General features: G+C 44.5%; 3 protein-coding genes across 4 annotated transcripts; all 3 read left to right on the top strand.

Moving 5' to 3' along the window:
• LOC110429717 (filaggrin-2-like) lies at positions 2,679-5,472 on the top strand. Its single transcript, XM_021446157.1, has 3 exons — positions 2,679-3,098; positions 4,580-5,033; positions 5,435-5,472. Exons 1-3 carry the CDS (start codon positions 2,679-2,681, stop codon positions 5,470-5,472), a joined length of 912 nt encoding a protein of 303 aa, XP_021301832.1.
• Positions 5,823-10,786, top strand: LOC8064537 (guanine nucleotide-binding protein-like NSN1). Of its 2 annotated transcripts, none has more exons than XM_002464229.2 (8): positions 5,823-6,263; positions 7,723-7,861; positions 7,947-8,120; positions 8,208-8,422; positions 8,913-9,177; positions 9,347-9,526; positions 9,603-9,814; positions 10,251-10,786. In XM_002464229.2, exons 1-8 carry the CDS (start codon positions 5,997-5,999, stop codon positions 10,599-10,601), a joined length of 1,803 nt encoding a protein of 600 aa, XP_002464274.1. In that variant the 5' UTR covers positions 5,823-5,996; the 3' UTR covers positions 10,602-10,786. The 2 variants fall into 2 exon arrangements, with proteins under 2 accessions (XP_002464274.1, XP_021306694.1); XM_021451019.1 differs by lacking the exon at positions 5,823-6,263 and adding an exon at positions 6,295-7,618 and having other exon boundaries at positions 10,251-10,775.
• LOC8064538 (FRIGIDA-like protein 3) lies at positions 11,482-15,831 on the top strand. The gene is made up of 3 exons (XM_002464230.2): positions 11,482-13,101; positions 14,073-14,248; positions 14,916-15,831. The coding sequence occupies exons 1-3, from the start codon at positions 11,913-11,915 to the stop codon at positions 15,489-15,491; spliced, it is 1,941 nt and encodes a 646-aa protein (XP_002464275.1). The 5' UTR covers positions 11,482-11,912; the 3' UTR covers positions 15,492-15,831.

Raw genomic sequence — 16,036 nt, forward strand, 5'->3', positions numbered from 1 at the left:
TTTCATGAGTATTTAGGGATTACCCAAGTTCCATAGACTGTGACCAGCAGTCTGATTCATATAGGTGTATTCCTCAAAAGATGTTCTGTAGGCCAACATCTCATCTGTATAAGACTCTTGGAATACATTAAGGTAAATACCAACCCGCCTTATAGAAGGAAAGTCGTACATCAGAGATAGGTTTAAAAGGGAACTTTCCTCTCAATCTACTCATAGCTTGTTTCACCACTCTACTTCACGGGATCTCCGATCACATAGAGCAGGTTACCACTACAGTAGACTAACTTGTGGGTTTCATAGCCATCTCTCTCGATGCACTTTCTATCACATTACGTGATAGTCCCTTAGTGAATTGATCTGCCAAATTATTTGAAGTATGGACATAGTCCACCGTTATAACTTCAGAGGTTTTCAACTTTTTGACAGATTTTAATCGTCTCTTTACATGTCTTGTAGACTTCATGTTATTCCTAGAACTATTGACTTTAGTAATCACAGTTTGGTTGTCATAGTTCATGGAGCTTGTTCCACTACAGAACGGTTCTCAACCATCTTGTAGTCATACAACTACTCTATAAGATACAGCTCAGTACCAGCGTCGGTAACTCCAAACTTAGTCACAAGAGCATCCTATAATTCTTTCCCACTTGGAAGAATTATGTAGCTTTTCTAGAATTTTGGATCAAGTGCGCTAATTACTGCACCTCGAAAGAGGTTGTCATCAGCCCTAAACTTTGCCTCATCTGATAACATGACATAGCAGTTAGCCGCAATTCCATCTTAGCTTTCCAAATCAAGAACCATCAAAAGAATCAGGCTTTAACACGGTAGCAAAACCTCTGACAGAAAAATGCCTATAGTTAGGTTTTTGAAATGTTAGAATATTAGACAATTTCCATGTCATTTTAATTCCATAAATTAACAATATGATGATGACATATATGATATTATTGATAAATATAAGCATGACATGAATCATAATTACGACATGTAAACATGATCCATAAAAGCATATCAAACATCAAAACATGACATGGTATATAACTCTCTGTAACAGCACCAAACATGATATAACTGTCAACAAAAATAAACAAATGTACTAAACACAGAAAAACAGATACTAGTGAAACAACAGAACTGTAGAATAGAAGCATATACGTAGAACTTAAACATAATAGGAATAGACAATAGATATATTGCGAAATAACAAAATAGACCTACTGAAACAGATATGACACAACTACTGAATCTGCACGACAGAGCTACTAAAACAAATAGAGACAGAGCGACGTAAAACTGAGGGAAGACGAATAGATCATACCCTGAGACTCCCGCAATTGGATTTCCAGAACCTTGTCCTTTCTCGATCACCATGGAGCAGAGACGAAGGCAAAGACGACGAACCAATCACCGAGAAGGAGAAGATGGCGACCAGCAACACCAAGAGACCTCCGGGAAGAAGATGAACAACATCAATGAAGTTGGGTAGTCGCGTAGACGCTCCCCAAAAACCTAATTGTCGATCCCCTGAGCAAGGTCACGAACGGCAAGGGCTCCGGAGGCACCTGCCCTCTCACTCCTCCGTGCGCGCGGAGTTACAAGATGGGAATTTCTACTTTGCAACGAAAAAGTGATCTGAGTGTTCTCTCTTGTTGTACCAAAGAGATGAGTCTCCTATTTATCTTTGTGGTTGGAGAGAAGAGGAGGAGAAGGGACTCCCTGTTGGCGGTTGAGGAGACGGGCATCTGAAGGGTTTTCACGCAGAGTTGAAACTCCCTCAGTTAACTATCGAAACACCCGCAGATAATAAGTTGAAACTCCCACATAATTGTGTTGAAACTCCCATACCGTCAGCCTGCCACTCCAACTTTTGGACTTCCAATTTGGTAGAATATATACTGTCCATAACTACACACAATAGAGTTTATTGATTTATTAAATCTAAATAGGTCTAGCCCATAATAAATCCAACAATCACTAGACCCGATCGACCTAGAATTCTTGTGACTATGGCATCACTGTTCTAGTTGATATGTATATAGAGTTTTGGGTTAAAGAACACACGAAAAATAAATTGAGCCTAAAATAAAAAACTCTTGTCCTTTTGAATTTTCAATGATAGCAGTCCCTAATCTCAAATACAATGCGCTGATTGATCTATATATAGAGAAATAAACCTTGTACTGAATATTATTGTTGTACAGAATATTATGTAGGCATAATAGGCAACATTAATTGCTTTTTACTTGGAATCAAACATACTTAAAGAGCAAAGGTAACAACATCAATGAAATAAATATTGTACCTAAAGAGCAAGGTAAATGCATCTAATATGGTTAAAGAAGGCCAAGACCTATGGAATTCATAGGCTGCCACAAAAGGCCTTTGGGCCATGCCTAGGGGCCATGGCCCCACTACGTACATATCCTTCGTCTTCCTCCTCCAGTCCTCCTCCTCACTCTCACACGCTCACCAGAGCAGCTTCCCTGCACGCAACAGAGCAGCGCCAATCCCATTATATGGATCGTCATTCCCCACCGCCACCCACCACCCGCACCCCCGCGCTCCAGCTGAATGATGCGAGGGGAAAAATTGCGGCGATCGTGGCCTTTGTTGCTATTGTTCTGCTCATGTGCATCTGTGCCTACATGTTCTAGCGCAAGAACATTGTTCGCCGAATGTCAGACGTGGAGGCCGGCGGGGGATCAGAGGAGGGTGAGGACGACGGAGTGTCGCCAGGTGATGCTGGCCACCACGGCATCGCCGGGCCAGAGGACGGCACGGGATCTAGGCTGGAGGACGACGGAGCATCGTCAGGCGTGGACGGCAGTGGAGCCGCGCTAGAGGACGACAGAGTGTCGTTGGGCGGTGCTAGCCACCACGGCACCGCCGGGCAGGAGGATGGTGGTGGAGCCAGACTGGAGGCCGACGGAGCGTCGTCAGATGGTGCTGGCCACCTCAGCACCGCCGAGCCGGAGGACGGCGGGGGATCCAGGCTAGAGGACGACAGAACATCGTCGGGCAGTGCTGGCCACCACGTCACCGTCGGACCGGAGGACGACGATGGAGTCGCACTGAAGGACGCGGAGCGTCCAGTGGTGGAACCAGCGAGTTTGATTAAGGGGGGCGAATAAATATGATTGTATTTTTTAGTGTGATAAAATATACATAATTATATGTTTGAAGAATTTTTAAAAAACATTACACTATTTTTTACCAAAATCATCATATTTAAATAAAAAATAGGTAAAATTGATATTTCTTGTACTATAAATATTAATATTTACATAGGTACTTAAAGGAATGACTGGGCTTGGGGTGGGGGCAATTGCCCCTGCTACCCCCCTTGGTTCCGCCACTGTGAGCGTCATCGGGCGGTGCTAGCCACCACGGAACCACCGGGCTGGAGGACGGCAGAGGGCGGTGCTAGCGGTGCTGCAAGTTACGATGCTCGTGTCATTCTGTGCCGGGAGTTGACCATTCTTGACGACAACGTTCTACTCTCCCCATCCCACCGCCGAGCTGTTTTCCGACGAGTCGGCGTCCGTGAGCGAGATGTTGATCAATCAATTAGTGATTTCTAAAATGTAACAAGCACCAAAAAAAGGCGCGGTTGGACGCCAGAGGCCGGTTTATGGTAGTGGGCCGGGCCGCGATGTTTGTTTGTGAAAAAGGTGGAGGATGCCCAAGCATCTCTTGTTACTCCTACTAGCATCCAAAAATGATATGAGAATTATTTCCTTGGCTGTAAAAAAAGTGTTTCTTAGTTTCTTAGCCCTTTTTTGAGTGAACTTAGTTATTTGGCCCAAAATTGAATTTTGTTTGGTTCTATGGTCCTTCCATTAGTTTGATGAAGTAACGAGGTTAAGTCGTACATGAAAAGACTATTTTAACTCTGACGCTGAATGAAAAAGATGGTTTAATATCAATAGTTTTGCAATATGGTCTGTAATAATTTTTTAAGCATGGGATCACTATTTTTTATATATATTTGCACATGAAAATATATATTTGCACATGACAATTATAAATTCAAGTGCACACATACGTAATACTAATTCCCACCTTTTCATTCAACGCCAGGGCAAAATAGTGTTTTCGTGTACTACTTAGTATTGTTGTACAGAATATTATGTAGGCACAATAGGCAACATTAACTGCTTTTTACTTGGAATCAAACATACTTAGAGAGCAAAGGTAACAACATCAGTGAAATAAATGTTGTACCTAAAGAGCAAGATAAATACATCTAATATGGTTAAAGAAGGCCAAGACCTATGGAATTCGTAGGCTGCCAAAGAAGGCCTTTGGGCCATGCCTAGGTGCCATGGCCCCACTACGTACATATCCTTCATCTTCCTCCTCCAGTCCTCATCCTCACTCTCACACGCTCACCAGAGCAGCTTCCCTGCACGCAGCAGAGCAGCGCTAATCCCATTATATGGATTGTCATTCCCCACCGCCACCCACCACCCGCACCCCCGCGCTCCAGCTGAATGATGCGAGGGGAAAAATTGCGGCGATCGTGGCCTTTGTTGCTATTGTTCTGCTCATGTGCATCTGTGCCTACATGTTCTAGCGCAAGAACATTGTTCGCCGAATGCCAGACGTGGAGGCTGGCGGGGGATCAGAGGAGGGTGAGGACGACGGAGTGTCGCCAGGTGATGCTGGCCACCACGGCACCGCCGGGCCGGAGGACGGCACGGGATCTAGGCTGGAGGACGACGGAGCATCGTCAGGCGTGGACGGCAGTGGAGCTGCGCTAGAGGACGACAGAGCGTCGTTGGGCGGTGCTGGCCACCACGGCACCGCCGGGCAGGAGGATGGTGGTGGAGCCATACTGGAGGCCGACGGAGCGTCGTCAGGTGGTGTTAGCCACCTCAGCACCCCCGGGCCGGAGGACGGCGGGGGATCCAGGCTAGAGGACGACAGAACATCGTCGGGCGACGCTAGCCACCATGTCACTGCCGGACCGGAGGACGACGGTGGAGTCGCGCCGGAGGACGCGGAGCGTCCAGTGGTGGAACCAGCGAGTTTGATTAAGGGGGGCCGAATAAATATGACTGTATTTTTTAGTGTAATAAAATATACATAATTATATATTTGAAGAATTTTTTAAAAATATTACACTATTTTTACCAAAATCATCATATTTAAATAAAAAATCGGTAAAATTGATATTTCTTGTACTATAAATATTAATATTTACATAGGTATTTAAAGGAATGACTAGGCTTGGGGGGGCAACTGCCCCTGCCACCCCCTTGGTTCCGCCACTGTGAGCGTCATCGGGCGGTGCTGGCCACCACGGAACCGCCGGGCCGGAGGACGGCAAAAAGCGGTGCTGCAAGTTACGATGCTCGTGTCATTCTGTGCCGAGAGTTCTTTGTAACTCTGTAAATGTATCTTGTTCAAACGCCTCCTATGGATGCAGCTGCCCCTCACAGTGGCGCTGCAATGTGTATCCTGTGAACTTTTTAGGATTATCGCAGCAAGATGCTGCTAATAAATTGTTTGCCATTTTTCAAAATATTGTATCGATTTACCTCCATGAATTTTCAGCTTAGTCCAAATTCACCCGCCTCTAATGTAGGAGTTCACTTTTTTTTTTTGAGATTATTAGGAGTTCATTCAAATGGGCCGTACGTCCAGTATTAGGGCTGCAAACAGGGTGGAGTAGTGCGCACCTAATCTCGATCATCCGCTCCGTACTTCCAGAATTACTCTTCTGTTTAGGCCTTTGGGGTCGGCCCGCTTCATTCCATGGGCTCTTTTTAGCTGCGGAGCCCTTTTCAGGCCAATCCAGTATCGACGCCCTTCTAATCTAAAACCCTAACTCCCTATCTCTCTCTCTCCTTCCCGCCGCCAAGCCACTGCGGCCGAAGTCGCCCCTCCCGAGCCCCGACCAACTCTCCTCTCCTCTCCTCTCCTCTCCACCTCAGGGCCGCCGCCTCCTTCCTTCCTTCCTTCCGCCGCCTCGACAAGCGTCGGCCAAGATGGTGAAGAGAAGCAAGAAGAGCAAGAGCAAGCGCGTGACGCTGAAGCAGAAGCACAAGGTGCTGCGCAAGGTGAAGGAGCACCACCGCAAGAAGCGCAAGGAGGCCAAGAAGGAGGGAAAGGCCGGCCAGCGGAAGAAGGTCGAGAAGGACCCCGGGATCCCCAACGAGTGGCCCTTCAAGGAGCAGGAGCTCAAGGCGCTAGAGGCCCGGCGAGCGCAGGCGCTCCAGGAGCTCGAGCTCAAGAAGGAGGCGCGCAAGGAGAGGGTATGTCATGTCTGCCGTGCACCAACCTGGCCTTCCCACCTGCTGTTGTAGTTTTTCAGTCTTACAGCCGACTCCACCTTCATTCCGTTAAATTGCAAACCTAATCCACCTTCTTGTCCCTTCAGTTTCTCTGTGAAACTAGAAAACCCGTGGCGGCGTTGCTATATTTTATTCTCTTACTTCTCACGATGCTTTGGTGCCTTGAAGAGCATTACTTTTCTGCTCACTTTGGTTTATCATTATAATAGTATAAAACTCTATGCAAGCTAAGATCGTGCAACATTATGGTTATACTGACACCACACAGACACCATTCTAACATGACTGCAACAGACAAAATTTTTAGCATGCAATCTACATGAAAGAAACATTGTGACCAGTTATGTTCATCATGATTGAAACGGAAAGCTTTGCTTCACCAGATAGGATAACATTATTAACATTAGTAGTATTATTTATGTTACAATGATGTCCTTGCATAACAAAAGTAAAATTATGTTCAATGATGTTGTCGAATGACGATCCCAGTTCTCATCACAAGAGTAAAATCGGAGTACAAAGCATATAATAGAATCTTGATTGCCAACCAAATGCTAGATGAACTGAAATTTGAGCACGAAAATCATTGCACAATCGTAAATAATTGCCACTGGACTACAATTTCACCTTAATTCTCTGGAAGTAAGGATGTTTGTGTACATTGCCTAGCGGGCGCCCAGAAGGGAGATAACATGAATGACACCATTGCCACTCATTGTCACAGTTATTATATAGGGGCATATGTTCTGCCCGTCCATACCCGCTTGTGCTGCGATAACGCTTCTGCCAAGCATGGACGTGCATGCCCATTCCCCTTTAGCCACAGGTCAACCTGCCCATGCAAATCGCATATCCTTGATGACTTGAGGTGCTGAAAATGCAAGTAACAAAGGACGAATCAGAAGAAAGAAGTAGTTGACGGAGCAACTCACCCTGTGGATACTACCTGCCCGTGGTTTATCCTGCAGATTCATGTTATAGTGATTAACTCTTTCTTAGATCCTTCCCTATATTGGTAGTGTACAACTGTACATAGTTACCATTTGGTTGATGGCCTGCTATTGTTGGTATCTGCCATGATAGCTTTTGTCCCAACCCTTATTGTCCCTTATTACAATTGAAGGCTTGTTAGAACCAATATTGCTGTATGTATAATTGTGTTCTCTTGTGAAATTCTGGTTATTGATCCAGACAAGCTGGATGATCGTCCTTTATTTGGGTCTTTACACTTTACATTTTAGGCTCACTCTGTCAGGATCATGAACTTTCACATAGACTTGACTGAGCAACGATTAGATATTGTCACCCTTGATGAAGTATGTGTTCCTTAAGGTCTATTTATGTTCTTCGTTTAGTTTTATAGATACATCTATATCATTTTTGTTGTGGTGGTGAAACTATGAGACACTACCTTTTTCAGGCTCGGAAGAGGAAGCTAGGATTGCTTGAGGATGAGGACATTGCTAATTTGGCATCTGCAGCTTCCGCGCAGGGCAGTGAGTTTGCAGCAAAGGATGCAGCTAAGGAGAATGCTCCTTTAGCAGTGGCAAAGAGCAATGGTAAGTTTCTCATCTCTCACTTATTGTCTAATTGGCCTAACTCATGTAGTTACATTATTGACTAAAGATGTTAAATGTATCCCAGATCATTCAGAGAGGTCTTTCTACAAGGAGCTTGTTAAAGTAATTGAAGCTTCTGATGTGATTCTTGAGGTTCTTGATGCAAGGGATCCACTAGGCACCCGTTGCCTTGACATGGAAATGATGGTTAAGAAGGCTGATCCAAGTAAACGGATTGTACTACTTCTCAACAAGATAGGTATTATGCCATGTTTGTTATGTTTAAAGTTTACTTTTATGGTGTTTATGCCATCCTACATCTCAACTTACGATTCTTGAATTCTAGATCTTGTTCCCAAGGAGGCGGTTGAGAAGTGGCTTACATATCTAAGAGAAGAAATGCCAACAGTTGCATTTAAGTGCAATACCCAAGAGCAGAGGACAAAGCTGGGATGGAAATCTTCAAAACTTGATAAAACAAGTAACATCCCACAAAGCAGTGATTGTCTTGGTGCTGAGAATCTAATCAGATTGCTCAAGAATTATTCCAGAAGCCATGAGGTAAACGATCCTACTACCGTTTTCAGATAATGTTTATGCATATATAGTTTTGATCATCTCTCATCTGTATCACAAGTTGATTATTGTATGGACTTCTAAGTTAGAATGTTATCCTTGTTCTACAACATCCTGTATGCTTCATTACTTGACTATATTATAATAATTGAACCTTCACTTTCTTTTCCTTGCTTATGTGCATACTTCCTTTTATTGAACATGATTAATAGAATGCTTTTATCTCTGAAGGGAGAACAGCTTCCTACGCTTTGTATATGAACCTAATGACTTCATGCACATAGTTTTACTTTGTGTGCTGTATCTTATCATGCCAGTTTTATAAGTAGGCCTTTTTTTTTTATCTTCGGTTATTACCTTCCTAATGCTTCAGTGTTACCTTTTTCTTTTACTGCTCTTGTACCCATGTCTGTGTTCATATAGAGTTCCCTTCTTTGTTCTTCCTTTGTTAAGTTTTGCTATTGGTGACTTGCAGCTCAAACTGGCAATTACGGTGGGTATTGTTGGACTTCCTAATGTTGGCAAGAGTAGTCTGATCAACAGCCTGAAGAGGTCCCGAGTGGTTAATGTCGGTTCCACTCCAGGGGTTACTAGGGCAATGCAAGAAGTTCAATTAGACAAGAAGGTGAAGTTGTTGGATTGCCCTGGTGTTGTTATGCTCAAATCTTCCAGCAGTGGTGTGTCTGTAGCCCTTCGAAACTGCAAAAGAGTTGAGAAAATGGAAGATCCAGTCACTCCTGGTAAGAGCTTCTGTTAGCTCTGTTGAAGTTTATTTATTCTAGCTATATAGCCATCTTATTATTTTACTCTTTAGATACTGTGCCATTCGACAATAATCTAGTATATAATGTGACCAGAAGTGCAATACTTGACATGTTCTATGCTTCTCTCTGTTTTTGATGTTTCTAGTTAAGGAGATCCTAAGTATTTGCCCGCATGAGAAGTTGTTATCTCTGTACAAGGTTCCAAACTTCAGTTCAGTTGATGATTTCCTTCAGAAAGTAGCAACTGTACGGGGGAAGTTGAAAAAGGGTGGTGTAGTGGATGTTGAAGCTGCTGCGAGAATTGTGCTTCATGACTGGAATGAAGGTATGTATGATAACTTTTGTCATGAACTTTGTAAATTCTTGTGAGTTGTGACCAGTGACCTTCCTCTTGTTTTTAGGTAAAATACCATATTTTACACTGCCACCTAAAAGAGATGCTGGGGAGGACTCAAATGCAGTGATTATAACACAAGATGGGAAAGAATTTAATATTGATGAAATTTACAAAGCTGAGTCTTCATATATTGGTGGTTTGAAGTCCATTGAGGAGTTTCATCACATTGAGATTCCTCCTAATGCTCCACCAGGGATTGATGAAGAGATGCTAGAGGTAATGATCTTAAAGTTAGCGGTTTTCCGTGAATTTAGTGGATTTAACATGGTAACCCCTGAATGCAATGCAATGCCATCTGTTTTGTCCTTGTGATGGCCAGATGCATTGCATTCATTGAAAGTATATGTTTTTTTTGTGAGATTGTTTTCGCATGGTCGCTGGTTCGGTCTCAGTTCTATGTTAGGAGGTTTCATTCGAATCTATTGACCAACAGATTTTTTTTTAAGATCATCTATGTATAATCCTTTGTAAACTGCATAATGAAACTGGCATCATGGTAAAAGGGCAGTGCTTGCTCTCTGGTGAAAACATTTGTAGAAGTCATCCGTAGGTTCTATTTGAATACCAATATGCTTTGCTGCAAGCAAAACATGGGTGCATTAGGAACATCGTGGTTGGTCTTGTTATTTGACTCTTGTTTTGCACTAACCAGGAAGGCAAGAAACCAAGTGAGCCTGCCCAGGAAAGCCGGGAGGAGCAAATGTCTGACGTGAATGATCGGGAAGGAAGCAAGGCAGCCAGTGCTAGCACACAGAATGACAAGTTGTACACCGCCGAGGGCATACTCGACCCTCGCAAGAGGAAAGCAGAGAAGAAACGACGCAAGGCGAACAAGTTCAGCGTGCTGAACGACATGGATGCGGACTATGATTTCAAGGTGGATTATCAGATGGAGGACGCATCGGCCGCCAATGAGGACGATGGGGGTGCACAAGCGGATGATGAAGATGGCGGGGATGAAGCCAAGGATAATGAGCCGATGACTGGTGTTGATGATGCGTGAAATATTTAGCTCCATCCTTGTGTATGAGTTAATGGCGGGTAGATGTTATCGGTGATATTATCATGTCGAGTGCCAGAAATGGCCTAGTGGGGGTTGCAAAATTAACCCGCAAAAGTTTTGTGCGCTTAGTTTGTTTAATGAAAGATGATACTATGAGAAGGCTTGCGTTTTACCTGTTCCAGTACCTACCTTTACCTGCTCTTTAAGTTGCTTTCATTGATCATGATGCGCTATCCTTGGTTGCATTTATTTATCATGAATTCATGATGCGTTATAGAGAAAGGTTACCAAGCAAACATGATCAGTTTATGCAAGGGCTTGTTTAGATGCACTAGCTAGGTCTTGTTTACTTCAAAAAAATTTGCAAAATAGGAATATTAGCACTTTTGTTTGTATTTGACAAATATTGTCTAATTATGGATTAACTAGGCTCAAAAGATTCGTCTCGTCAATTCTGACTAAACTGTGCAATTAGTTTTTATTTTTATTTATATTTAATACTTTATGCATACGTCTAAAGATTCGATGTGACAAGAAATCTAAAATTTTTTTCAAATTTTTTGGAGAACTAAACAAGGCCTTAAATTTTCTGGCTAAATTTAACTGCTAGCCATCTATACAACATAGCTAAAAGATAAGTTGATTCTAAAAAAATGAAAGCTAAAAGACTAGTAAAGTTTAACTAGGTTTAGCTATTTTAACCTAGGCCTTGTTTATTTGGTGCTAAATTTTGGATTTGGCTAATGTAGCACTTTTATTTTTATTTGGAATTAAGTAGGTTTAAAAGATTCGTCTCGTAAATTACATGCAAACTGTATAATTAATTATATTTTTTTATCTATATTTAATGCTTTATGCATGTGTCCAAAGTTTTGATATAACGAAAAATCTTAGAATTTTTTGTAAACTAAACAAGACCCTAGCTAAAGTCATCTAAAATTGAGCCGAGTCTATTAGCTAGAGCATCCAAATACTCCAGCTAAAGTTTTACCTTAAAAATCTAACTAGCTAAATTTTAGTTAGGTGTATCACATAGATCCTTAATCATAGGTAGGAGCTCCCTTTTCATTGAGAACCGAATGATATTTTCAGCCGAGTCGGAGGCAGCATCGGCACGAAAACGCCCAATTCCCAACTGGAACAACTGGTGCTTTGCTTGTACTACATTCTCTTTGTATATAGGCGCCGCCGTCCTCCAAGTCCAAGCGGAGGCGGTCACGCGAACTGAAATGCAGGTCCGGCTCTGCAGCGCTGCAACCAACGCCCAGCTCACTCCCGCCGCTTCCAGTTCCCACCCAACCGGCGACGGCGATGGCGATGGCGACGCAGGCCGAGCTCGAGGCGGCCGTCGCCGCGCTCGCGGACAAGAAGCGCCGTCTCCGGGAGACATTCGACCGCCTCGTCGCCTGCTCCCCGGTCCCCCTACCCTTCCGCTGGGAGGACCTCGACGCGCACCTCGCCTCCATCGCCGCCAGCTTCCGCCACCTCGACTCCACCCACGCCGACGCCATCGCCGGTGCAGCAGCCGCAGCCGCTGACGCTAGGGGTCCAACCACCGCTGCTCAGCACTTCCAACACCTGGACAAGGAGGAGCAGGACCGGGAACGCCGCGTCGGGCGCGGCGCGTCGGAGGAGCGACACCGGAACGCGTCGTTGCACCAGGAACGCGGGGAGGAGAAGGGGGAGGAGCTCCGGGAGGCATCCAGTTCGCGTTCCGACCGAGAACCGGACGCAGCGGGGAACATTCTCGGGGCGGAGGCGGTGCCAATCGAGGCAGCTCCAGAACAACTACGCGACGAGAAGGAGGAGGATGCCATGGGCGCACTCGTGGCGTCTCCCATCCAACGCGACGACGATATCGAGATGCTGGAGGAGGAGGAGGAGGCCGTGAACGGGAGCGCAGACAGAGAAGGCCGCGCGGACGAGGCGGAGGAAGGGGAGTGGCTGCAGCATCCGCACGCCGCAGGCGGCGGAGAGACGTCGGCTCTGGCGAGAGCCGTCGCCGCGGCGTGCGCGAACATGGACCCCTCCGCGCTGGTGGACGTGCTGCGCCTCGGCGGCAGGAGCTCCCTCCACGCGTTCCTCCCGGCGCTGCTGGGCGCCCCGGACCCCCACGCCCTCCTCGTCCGCGCCGTCGGCGGCTTCTTGTACCTGGCCTCAGCGGGGCCGGGGCGCGACGCGAGCGAGTGGTGGTCAAACTGCGTCGCGCTGATCGAATGCGCGCCCCGCCTCGCCGCCCCGTCGGCGGACGCGCTGGCGCAGGCAAAGCGCCTGGCGCGGCACTGGAAGGAGATGGTGGTCACGGGGCCTGCGGATGCTGGTGGCAGGGACATGGGCGGGATGGCTGGATGGGGTTTTCTCAGCTTCATTGCTTCCTACAACATTGTCCCGGAGTTCGGTGCTGATGAGATCATCCGTCTCTTCGACAATATCGCGCCCCAGGTGAAGGACAACTGCGTTGAGCTCTGCAAGCGTCTTGGCCTCATCGGGAAGATGACTGGTACATACTATGCTCCTCGACTTCGACTCTCAATTATGAATTTACTTATCTCATATCTTGTAGTTAACCTATTCTACGATGCAACGCGGTGTAAGTAGATGAATGTTCGTTCACCTGTACGCTGTAGACTGGTAGTTTACTTGCGATTCAGACATCAGAATGCTCTGAATCGCATAGGTCTCTCTTCAGGTGGATGCCAACCAATGCTCTCCATACTCCATCACTGTCTCGCACTCGCAGCTAACCACACTTAAAAGTAGAAGCAGGAACCTTAGCAGATCACCTGTAGGCTGTAGGTATTGTAACCCTTTATGGCTTTATACATATCCAGAGATCATGAATAAAGCAGGATATCATGATGAATACGAACAAGAGAGGTGATAACATTAGCCAGACAAGGTAATTACTGGGATCAATATACTACCATATATAACAACTTAGAGCTGGATTGCAGTGGCACTAAAAGAATCAAATTGTAGAATATTTTGATCTATTTTTTTCAACGCAAGAATATTTTGATCTATTCCTTTTCCTGTTAGTACTATGCACTTCCTTTCCTTTTTAGTAAGAAATTCACATATATTGATGCAGCCATCAAATTGAGATTTTAACCACTTAGGTATCTGGGCTTATTTATTACTAGTTATATGCCATATTGTTCAGTCATGGCAGCACCTAGATGATTTATGTCAGTCTACTACTTTGGTGATTTCAAGTTGAATCTATCTTCTACATTAATGTAGGATGGTTTTATGTCTGTCTGACAAAAATAAGATGAGTTGTTGATTTTTCTTCCAGTGTTGTGTTGCAGTTATTGCATGTTGTGGAGCATCTTTTGAACTATTCGTAGTTTTATGTTACACTCACTATCAGATTTTCTAATCACACTCGTAGCTCATGGAACTGGAAGGATATCACTATCCCATTTGTTTACCAACTGTGTTGCTAATGTTTGGCTCATTCTTCTGCAGATTCAATCAATCATTTCATTGAAAATGGGCAGCCACTCGATGCTATAAGATTGGCACATACTTTCAGTTTGACTGACAAATATCCTCCACTTGCCATCATGAATGATTATATTGAGAATGCCAAGAAGACTGCTGAAGACATACTAAGCAAGGAAAGCTATACACTGGAATCTCTGGTATGTTCTGTTTCTTGGAAGGGATGTCTTTTTATGCTAATCCAACTTAAATGAAATTGTCCATTTATCACAACTGTAGTTTTTCTTAGCTTTGAGAAGTCCTGGATTTGGAAAATAAAATACAGCGTGCTTTCATGCTTTCTAAAGCAAGTTTTCACAACTTTTAAAGCAGTGCAGCTGAGGAACTAAGCTAGGTTTCGGTGTGCACACGCACCAATCTAGGTTTGAGCCCTGTTTGGTCAGATATTGGTCTTTCTTCTTATAACGTAGTGAAATTATAGTATGTAGTAATAATAATGCAATGCTATCCCTCCTGCTCTGAAAGTTGTATTGCTTACTTTATGTAAAAAATGAAAAAACCTCTTCCTAGATAAATTGTTGCATCCACATAATGACATATTGATATCGTACTTTCAACCAGTGACGAATCTAGGAAAATATTTAGGGGAGGCTTCTGCTACCTTAACATAACTTTAGCCCCTTCTTAAAGAGCATCAATGATAAAAATTTATAGGAGGGGCTAAGGGGGGGCTACGTGGGTTCTACGACCATAGGGGGGGCTGGAGCCCCACTAGCCCCACCGTTGGCTCCGTCGCTGCTTTCAACACTTGTATAGACATATAATGCTTTCAACTGTTTTAACGCCTTTGAATCATCCATTGAGCAGAATCAAGCGATGGCAGAGAAGGTTGATGCTCTAATATTTTCATGGAGCGCAATTGATGGGTGCGATATTGATTCTGTTCAGCGTAATAGCATCAAGGCAGAAATTACTCAGCTGTTACACAAGTATACAAACAAGCAGCAAAGTCTAGCAGGAGTTCCAGCCTCCATTGCAAGTTCGCACCAGCAGCAGAAGTTTCAAGAGGAGTATCAGCAGCGGCCACAAATGCGACTGGTTGAACAGCAGAAGCAGCAGCGAAAGCCACATGAGCTGCAGCAAAAACCAGAAGAGAAACAGCGCCAGCAGCAGAAGCCACAAGAGACGCAGCATCGGCACATTCAGAATCAACCAGAGCCGCAGAAGCGGGAAATGTGGCAAAACCGGAAAAGGAAAAGAGAAAACAAGAATCGCAAGAGGAAACAGCGCAGGCAGAAACTGCAGCAACAGAATAAACGCCCATGGCTACCTCCATATGCCAGGCCAGGAATTAACATCCAGCATGGGCAACCATTTTCAGGAACTCGAAGAGCTCCGTTTGCAGCCACCACTACCATACCTCGATACTTTTGGTCCATGTGATGATCGTTCTCAGCATCACGTGCCAGTGGTCCTGTCATTGATGCCAGAGTAGTACTCGGTGAAGTTACTGTTGTAGTAGTAAGCTGATGGTAGAAAATAGAAGAGAAAGTTGTCCAGTGCTGATTGGTTTTGCTTAGCTTTCCATAAAAAAAAAAGCTTTAGTCCCCACAGTGACTTGTGTATATGCTATGCACAGTTTAGCTATCCTCGGTGGCTTGTGTTACTGAAACCTGAATCACAACCATCGACTGTGTATGTTGGATATGACTAATCAAGTTTGTCTAGTAGTTATTCATGTGTGATTCTCGCATTGACCGTAAAAATGTTGCTTGTCACAATACCTGAAGAAGCATGGCTGATCTTTCTGGCATATATAAATAAGCGTCTATAGTAAAGCGCACTCTTTCTGAATTCGTTGTGAAATAAAAGGATTCATGCACGACCATCTTGTGATGCTTTTGCTCTTTCAGTGATTTATGTTCATCGTGCAGGTATTTGTGAATGTTTATATGTAACTGAAAAGTAGGCTAATTCCTGTTACAGTG

The sequence above is a fragment of the Sorghum bicolor genome, chromosome 1 (genome assembly GCF_000003195.3).
Source record: "Sorghum bicolor cultivar BTx623 chromosome 1, Sorghum_bicolor_NCBIv3, whole genome shotgun sequence".
Classification (NCBI taxonomy): domain Eukaryota; kingdom Viridiplantae; phylum Streptophyta; class Magnoliopsida; order Poales; family Poaceae; genus Sorghum; species Sorghum bicolor.